Source organism: Anticarsia gemmatalis, chromosome 10 (genome assembly GCF_050436995.1).
Source record: "Anticarsia gemmatalis isolate Benzon Research Colony breed Stoneville strain chromosome 10, ilAntGemm2 primary, whole genome shotgun sequence".
NCBI classification, from domain to species: Eukaryota; Metazoa; Arthropoda; class Insecta; order Lepidoptera; family Erebidae; genus Anticarsia; species Anticarsia gemmatalis.
Window position 1 is genome coordinate 652,782 of NC_134754.1, and position 9,708 is coordinate 662,489.

At 33.9% G+C, this 9,708-nt stretch overlaps 1 protein-coding gene across 1 annotated transcript; it reads left to right on the plus strand.

Moving 5' to 3' along the window:
• The first annotated feature begins 509 nt into the window (after positions 1 to 509).
• On the plus strand, positions 510 to 6,473 carry LOC142976032 (protein takeout-like). The gene is made up of 5 exons (XM_076119229.1): positions 510 to 656; positions 3,785 to 4,004; positions 5,350 to 5,474; positions 5,860 to 6,012; positions 6,285 to 6,473. Exons 1-5 carry the CDS (start codon positions 596 to 598, stop codon positions 6,434 to 6,436), a joined length of 711 nt encoding a protein of 236 aa, XP_075975344.1. The 5' UTR covers positions 510 to 595; the 3' UTR covers positions 6,437 to 6,473.
• Positions 6,474 to 9,708: the final 3,235 nt, after the last annotated feature.

Here is a 9,708-nt window from a genome sequence, read left to right on the forward strand (position 1 = left end):
CGAGTAGATATCTCATATAATATGATATAGTTTTTATTTGTTTGTTCCCACTGGATTATGCTCTAGATATTTTGTCTTCTTCCGAGCTGTTATTTAATTAAAATTAATAATTAATTTTAATTTATTTTTATTTAATTTTTGTAATACTGAAAATCTATTAAATAAATTATTCTTTTTAATTTTCAACTATATTGAGTAGTGATAAATAACGAATAAAAGTTTTACGTTCTTACGAAATTATATAACTTTATCCTAAACGTGACCCATTTTTCAACCTTCTTAAAACCAATCTTCTTTTTTCTAAAACTCTATGTTACGTTAATCCTGCCTCACGACTGAATAGCTACAAAAAACTACTGTTTAAATGAACTGCTACCTCAACAAATAATTGTAATATCCAAAATCGCACCGGCGTTTTTCTCCAAGTCCCACGGAACTCCAAAAACTTGACCGGCCTCAACAAAAAGCGGCATTTCTCCTCATTGTTGTGACCACAAGCATCAATTAAATATCACTTGACCGCCGTATATATTGCAAGTGGTGTGTTGCGCGCGCGCATTGCACTGTCATCGACCATTTGTGACGATAAGTAATTATGAAGAGCTTTGTAGTGATTGTTTGTGTCGTGTTCTGTGGGCTTGCCGACTGTGGACTTGGTAAGCAAATCATTTTTTTTTTCGGGATAAAGAATAATATCGAGAGTGATCCTTTAAGTTTTAAAAATTCTGTTATAGGCTTTACATTTTTTAAATTGAGTCTTCTATATTTATTTTACTCATAAATAAATTATGATATTTAGATAACTGTTCTAAATTAGAAATCCATTGGGAGATAATTTTATAAGTATCGGTAATTTAAATCACTAAAGTTATCGTCATCAAACCTTGCATATCTGTCAGTTTTTAATTAACGAACAGTTCTTAAAGGGATGTTCACTTTCCAAACAGCAGTTGGCTACCATGGATTCAAGGTCTTATCCGAACCTCGTTCCTGGATGAGACCCTTGCCCGGCAGTGGGACGGGAATGCATAATCTATTTTGTGAACGTAGGCAGACACCAAAGATCGCCACTTCATACGATTCTTACAAACTTCCCTAACTTCATTCACGTCCATACATCTTGTCATTATAGGACCGCCGGTTACGTAAATAATTTATAGTATAATCATTGATTCGTGTTATTTATAAATCGGTAATATAATACTGTCACATAATTAAAAACGAATTAATTGTTTCCATGTGAATATACTAGTTAACTAATGGATTTTTAATTGAATTCCACATTAAAATAACGGAACCGTTTCCCGAATAAATATCTACTCATTATTAATAGTAAAAATAGCATAGTAATAATATATTTTATTTTATTATATTATTTTCTGCGACTAACTTATTTATTTATTTAAATAAGTACGCAATACGAAACATAACTGGTCGATTTTTCTGTTTACTTTGTAATTATTGTAAAGAACATTACTCATTTTAAAAAGTAACTCTTTTGGCACCCGTGTATTTCTGATGTGAAAATAGCTAATTAAAAGGTCTTACACACCTTCCCTTTCTAAAACACATTTTTAAATCGGTTCAGCAGTTTTTGAGAATTTTGCGTGCGTACAAACATACGATTATTCAGTTTTTTTCTAGATAACGTAATTCAAACTGATAATATAATTATTAACCGATCTTTATAGGGCTTCCGTAACTCATAAATTTATCCAGACTGAGTAACAGTCTAGATAACTAGGTACCCTAGCCCTAGACTAGACTGACCAATGACCATGTCCTACATAAGATCTAGTGTCGATTACTATTTAAAACTAGTTTCTAGCCACTTATGTCAACGGCTATCTAAGGTAAAAAATAAAGACTAGGCTTTTTTTTCTTTAATTTGGAATTAAAACATAACGGTCGAAAGGTATAGCATTTGCCAAATTTTGGCAAAGCATTGTACCAATAACTTTACTGAGGTATGAAGGAAAGGCCTGCTAAGGGTGTGAAGGATGGATCTTTAACAATTCTTGAATTAATGTAAAGTCCGGACATAATGTGCATTCACGTATTTCTTATTATTAATTCATTTTAAAATGAAATATTTATTCTCTGTCATAATCTTCTATCTTCCGTTACTGAGTGACTGACTGATAGACAAAGCACAGCTGAAACTATTTAGCATAGAAAGAAATTTGGTATGAATATTCTTTAAGAAGAGTAGAGGAGCACCAAAAGAGGATTTTTTGGAAAATGCCCTCGTATGGGAACCAAAGGGAGAAATCCTTTAATATGAAATATTAAAAAGCGGGAAAACTAAAGTCCACACGGACCAAGCCGCGGGCTGTCGCTAGTTATTTACAAAAAACGAAAGACCTTTCTTTCTTAAGTACCTATTTAATTGTATAAAAAGTATCGTAAGCAAGTTTATAATAATCTTTATCCTTTGTCAGCGTAAACCATTGATCGCTGACATTGATATAATTTGCTCTAAATGATAGTGTTTATAAATAATTGTAGTTTGACCTACTTTATAATAAGTGTTTCCTCAATAAAACCTTCGTGTATCACGTATTTATGTTTGAAATATAAATCTGCAATTAAGCAAAAAGTTGGTAAAGACGAGTGAAATCGTAATTAGATAATTCTTAATAATATTAGAAAAGATTTGGATGTGTGTAACGCAATCACTACAAAACTACGGAACGGATTTGGATTATAATTCGTACACATATAATTTATAACCTAGGTCAACGTATGGGATACTTTTTACCCCGGAAAATATACTTTTTTACGTAGACGAAGTCGTGTGCAATAGCTAGGTAATAAAAAAAACCTAGCTGGACATGAAACTCGAGAGTGTTAGGTCGTAATTCTACCGCAATTTCCAAGTGCATGGTAGTTGTATCAAGAACTGTTTTAAAGAACTTTCAGACAAGTACCTATTCACCTGGATATATTCCTGCACCGTTAGATTGAAACTTATTATACTAATTCTTAAAAGGCAAAGAAAAGTTATAAGAAACCAGATATTATGCAAGTCTTGTACTTCAGAAGACTTCAAAACCCATTAAATAATGCAAAAAAATATAACAGCCAGACCGGAAACCACTAACAAAAAACCACTGCATCTAAATCTGCATATTAATGCAAATTAAAAACAAACAGATTAATTAAAAACACAAAAATACATTGATATATTTAGAACACAATTATATTCGACCTTCGTAGATGCATATTTCCGCGATATAACTACTTATCGCAACGATTTGATAATTGATGTGTTGCATCATCTTAATGCACAATGCATTAGATATTTGTATACAAAACAGTTGTTAACTAGTCCACTGTCAAAAGTTTTGCATTTAAACGATATTGTCTGCATTTGATATCAATACATAATTTTAACAACGTGTGACGTCAAAGATTACAAATAGATTGTTATCTTTTATTATTACGTGACATTTATCTATCACTAACATATATTATAACGCTAGGAATATAGAATGAACGGGTTAGAAAGCGAAGTAACGATAATCATACAAACATATACAACATCACACCTGTATTACTAAGAGAGAAAGCAGGGGATGTAAATACACCCACATTTCCCAAATTACAATAATTTTAACGAAAAATCAATAGTTGTCTTTAGTAAGTAAACCGTGGATAGATAGAAAACTAAAAATTAAATCAGTGGATAGACAGGACTAAAAAAACGGCATATTATATCCTTTCTATGTCGTATCGTTTTTGAAAAAGTAAATTCTTCAACCAGACCTTATGTCTCTTTCAGCACCCTTTGTGACACCATGCAAAGAAGCTGACCTAGTATGCCTCAAGTCGTCTGCGGAGAAGGCCCTGCCAGTCCTCGCGGCAGGCGTCCCGGAGCTCGGCATAGCTAAAATGGACCCTATGTTCATGGAACAGGTGAAGACTAGCCAGGCTGGACTCGATATGGACTTCAGGAATACCAATGTGACTGGATTAAGGCATTGCAAGGTTTTGAATTTGAAGTAAGTATCATACAATATCTATTGAGTCCACTTCTGCCCACTGTGGGGTCCCAGTGATGAGCCAATCATTGTCTTGACCTTATCTCACATTAACTAGAGTATGCACGGCATGTTTTCTTTGTCGTTCGTATTTGCTGCCTTTTTTAAACTGCTTTCATGGCCATTCCCTATTTCCCTCGTAAGCGGAGTCCTTTACAGTGTAATCGTATTGGCACGTCAGTTTACTTGGTCTGCGTTAAAATCAAAACATTTAATCATTTAGGTCAATTGCTGACACTTATGATAGTCAATGATACAGAGAGTGAATTTACCGCCAGTTCGGAAGGTTGGGCCAATGAGCAGAGCTGGCAAAAAACTCCTGGCCACTCTTTTTAAACACCAAATGGTTTTAACAATATTTATGCATGGTATAAATCATTGATGATGTAAGGAGCTGCTACCAACACTACCGGCTTCACTGCTAAAATAATCTTGCATAACTTAAAATTTTAATATTCGCAAAAAATACGCCAGATGTGAAAAAATCTTTATAAGACTATACGCCTAGTGTGTAAAGGCCTAACACGTGCTTTGTCAAAAAAAGAAACATATCATTTGCATAGAAGTTTAATTTTTTACAGAAATACTTCAATTCAATCTATAAAAATGACACGGTATCTCGTCAAATGCAATTAGAGACAATTATTATTGGTATATGATGTGTAATTATAGAAAGACAATGCAAACCTCATTATCCTGATAGGAAATACAATTGTATGTTTTTTGTATTGCTTTTATGTATTTAGTAAAACGTTTAGGATTGTTGCTATCGTGATGGTGTTAGAACTCCGTATATAACTATAATTGGAGTATTTGCCTTTCGCCATCAATTTTTATGAATGATTCCTATTTCCAAAAAACTATGTACCTTATTAAAGAGCGAGATAATTAATTTTACGAGTACCTATGCTATTGCCTATATTAAAGACCAAAAAATATTAAAAATATTCTTCAATAAATTAAAATTATACAGAAAATAGAACAAAAATCAAATCATTTACTTTCGCAATAAATGATTTGGTTTGATTTGATTGATTGAAAAGTTTTGGCTAAACAATAAATACATGCTTTCCTAAACTAAGATATCTTAAAGGCGTATTTTACGGAAAAAAATGGACTGGGTAACCCAAAAGTTTTTATTCATCCTGGTAGATAATATTCCAAAACCTACCTAGGCTTAGAGAACCCTTACAACGTGAAAATCTCTCGCAGTTTCTATACATCGTAATGTAACAACGTTAATAATACACAACAGAGGTCAACATTAAAATCATATTCTTTACACTGTCAATATGTTATGTTTCAGACGAGCTGGTCCTAAAACGTATCTGGATCTGAAATGTTCAGTGAACATGGTCGGTGACTACACCCTCGGCGGCAAGCTGCTCATCATGCCCATTGAGGGCAAGGGCAAATATGGCATCAAGATCCGTAAGTACAAAAGTACAAAAGAACGCTTCTTCTGACGACTATTGAAATGTTTTGAAAATGCAAATTGTGATGAATGTTATGAAACTAAGAAGTCCTCTATGATATGGATGATGTATAGCATGAGGAGATGTATGATTTTAATGCAATGAGCAGCCAGTGATAAGATTTATTATGATGGTTTACTCTCCAAAAATAATAAGCCATTAATAGCACTGTAGTCGTTTGAGTGACTTAGCATTCTTTCAAGAATTTTCACAAGACAAGGTCATAGCACCACGCTGAAGATTCCGGTACAAACCTGAATAGAGCCATGATGCATATGAACCGCCATAAATAAAATTCAGGTTTTGATGACTATTTAACTAATCCTTGCCATATCTTGCAGGTGACATCGTGGTGAAGATCGCGTTCCAAGTGGGAGAGAAGGAGGTGGACGGTGAGAAGTACTGGACCGTGAAGAGCTGGAAGCACACCTCCGAGGTGGAGAAGGGAGTGCACTTCCAGTTCAACCATCTGTTCAATGGCAACAAGCAGCTTTGTAAGTCTAGAAAACACATAAGCAATTTTTGACATTATCTTAAAATAAAACATTTTATACGTTGTTAGTTAATCAGGTAGCTTTTATTTCAATAAGCTATTTTCGTAAAGTTTTTTTTTTCATCTTAGAGCACGACCCATCCGCTTTTTGAACACTTTGAATATTATTTAAGCATCGTCCGACTTAAAAACCACTAAAGACATATTTGAAAAACCACATTAAAGACCTGTCATATTTCATCTCAGCTCTTAACATTCCTATTTCTCCTTCAGCGGACGCTGTCCACGAGTTCGCGAACAGCAACTGGCGCGACATCTTCCAGGAGGTAGCGCCTCCCATCGTGAAGGCCATCGTGGCGCAGATCCTGGAGGAGATCACCAAGCTGTTCGACAAAGTGCCCATCAACCAGCTCGTTGTATCATAGACTCTTAGTTATAGTGTTAATATATTTTGGTTATGTGGCTTTGAGTTTTATTTTAGGTACCTCACAGTTCACACATATTGCTAGTTTTGAAAAGACAACTTCCGCACTTAGAATCACTCTTGTGTCGCGTATACAAACATACCCCTTAAGGGACTACTCACATTTATTCGGCTCCATTCGCGTTTCACTGTACGATTTTGGTCACAGTAAGGACTACTCACATATTCATTCAGCTCTATTTAGCTTATATCCGTAGAAAAAAGCGTTTTTTTATGGAGACACGTACGCAACCTTGCAGCTTTTCACGTCGATTCAGCTTCCGCGGCAAACGAGTAGAAAATAAGGATAAGTGTGTTTTTATTATACGCGTGCTTATGCGTGCTATAGAAAGAGTTTAACGCTGTTCCGCCGCTTTTAGCGTCGAACGCGGCCTTTTTCTCATTCTTACGCGGCTATACGCGGCTGTACGCGGCTGTACGCGGTTGATAAAAGCTGAATGAATGTGTCCAAAACCGTTCAGCGAAACGCGAATGGAGCTGAATAAATGTGAGTACCTAGTCCCTAATGGTTACCTCAATCTTGAGAGCCTTTCCATAAAGGCATAGCAAAGTTTTGTCGTAATAATATAGCGCACATTTCTGTCAGGCTCTTAGTAAAAAAGGCAAAAGTATTTAAGCATTAATATACCGATTGACGAAGATTGAGTATTGAAATAATCAATTAATGTCGTAGTAAAATCAGAGAATAGTGTAAAAAAAAATTGTAAGCATAGAGTGCCAGACACGACCGTCGGTTATGAATACTACTACAACACAGCTTTATTAATAGGAACTCACCGACTCTATTTATAGAGATTGTTCACGAAACTATAGATTTAGGATCTAGCAAAAAATAAGAGTTAACAATCCATAATAATAACAACATTATATGTGAAAGTCTGCTTGTTTATCTGTGTTGCTTTACATCTATGCATAACTAAACTGCTAAACCGATTTGAACTCAATTTAGCATTTAGATAGTTAAAGATGTACTAAAGTAAATACTGTACTTTTTCAAAAATCGCTTTTATTGTGATTAAAATAGGGAATGGAATAGGGTTGAAAATCACAAGTAAAATACATGTATTTTTCAATCGGGCTTTGTATTTTTCAATAAAAAACAGAAACTTTCAAAGAGGTCTTACGATGTATCTTTCGAAAGTTTCCGTTTTTTACATGTATTTTACATATATTTTACTGTATTTTAGGACTAATAATGATAAAATAACTTTATGGTTAAATCAGCATTAATCAGCATCCTCTTTTACATATAATTAAAAATCATTCAATTGGTTGTTGTCTTGTTCACAAATAAACCCCAACAAATACTACTTGCACGATAATACATTAATTTGTTTTAATAATAATAATTCGTTTCGTTGTAATTTATGAAAAATACATTGATTAATACACGTATTATACATGTAAACTTGTATTTTTCAAACAGCCCTATATTTGTATTATTCCAAAGTTACATGTATTTTACTGGAAAGTTTCAAAGTTGCGAAAAAAACAAATTAGTATCTTTCGCCATTTTCATCCCTAGAATGGAACCTTAATTTTATTTCTCACTTATGTAAGCGGAGCCGTGTAGATAGTTAGTATGAAAATATAATTTACTATCTCACCCGCACAACTTCACTTGCGTCACATAAGAGAGAAAGGGTAATATATTTCCCCGTTTTTGTAACATTTTTCACTAGTGCTCGGCTCCTGTTGGCCGTAGCGTTATGTTATATAGCCTTCCTCTAAAAATAGGCTATCCAACTGTAAAATATTTTTTCAATTCACACCAGTGCAGTGGTTCCTGAGATTAGCGCGTTCAAACAAACAGACGAACTTTCAGCTTTATAATATTAGTATATTTATCACCTTGAACCGCGCAGGTGTTACATAGTTATATCATATTATACAATTATACTTACCCTCCAGGAATAGATGCGTGATGATAATAATATTTGTTATATTATTATCTTATTACTTGAAGGATCGTAATAAGCTGTACCCAATAAAAACTTAACTATTTCTAACTAGGTATTATTTTAATTTTGACCTATGTACCTGTGTATTCTTTTAGCATTTTTGTACAATTTGTGATTGTATTCCTGTTGCAATTGAAGTGTTTAGGAAATAAAGTACTATATGAAAGGATAGGATTGGTATCTAGTTAATAAGTTAATCCATTTTTCCTGGCTGGACATAGATCGCCTCTCAGAAAAAGATTAAGGCTGTTCGATGATTGAACTTGTATTGAAGTAAGGGTTGCTGACTCAGTTTATCCTTAAAAACTGATCAAACCTGTTAACGAAATCCTCAGGCGTGCAGAGTTGCCTTTAAAGCTAGAATCATTTCTATTCCAAACTAAGCAGAGCTTGTACTATGGTAACGAAATAATTGATAAACATAAATATATAGTTTTAAATACATACTTTTATAGATAATTAACAATTAGGCCCGGAAACGTGCTCATATTTGTCCCGGGTGGGATTCGAGCTCACCAGACGCGGCGCTGTGGTTATTCCTGCGAGGATACCACTTTGACCAATGTGCCGGACGCGCAGTTAAATATAGAGCAGAACGGTTTTAGGTCTCTTCCTATTATACTCTTATAATAATACCTTCTTAATTATTAACAAAACGACCAAGTTATACATTTTGAAGATTTATTATAATATTATTCTATAGAAACGAGTTTTCCTACACATTGAATTTTATAGTAGGAAACAAGTTAAAATATTTTAATTCGTTTGATTATAATCTAAGAAGGCTGTCTTATCACGATCTCGCGAAACTGTGACCTTTAACCGATACGGGTATGTGTGTCAAACTGTCAGCTATTGCAATTTATGTGTAGTTTTTCTTTGAGATAAAAAAGTGACTGGATACTCTGGATAGTGTCTAGGTATACATTCGTCTTTTCTTTTTTGGCTAAGTCTCTTCGGTACTAATTATTAATAAATTAATAAATAATAGACTTTTTAATAATATTTTGTGATGTGAGAGTTTTAAAACATAAAATAACGGACACGAAGTGAAACTCAATATTAAATAACTATTTGCGGGTTATTCAAATATCACACTATGCACAGATCTTTTACCGACCAAATATGACAATGTGACAATTGAACGATGGTTTATCGATATTATGATTTACCACACTTCAACGAAAATTAGAGGTCTGAAGTTGGATTGGAATACCCACAACATACGATCTCCTGAATACCTTATGCCTGG

What these genes read in the sequence shown, in the direction of transcription:
- LOC142976032 (XM_076119229.1), top strand. Translation starts at nt 596, where the DNA reads ATGAAGAGCTTTGTAGTGATTGTTTGTGTCGTGTTCTGTGGGCTTGCC. An exon ending in GCTTGCCGACTGTGGACTTG is followed by an intron (nt 657 to 3,784) that starts GTAAGCAAATCA and finishes TGTCTCTTTCAG; the next exon opens with CACCCTTTGTGACACCATGC. An exon ending in CAATGGCAACAAGCAGCTTT is followed by an intron (nt 6,013 to 6,284) that starts GTAAGTCTAGAA and finishes TTTCTCCTTCAG; the next exon opens with CGGACGCTGTCCACGAGTTC.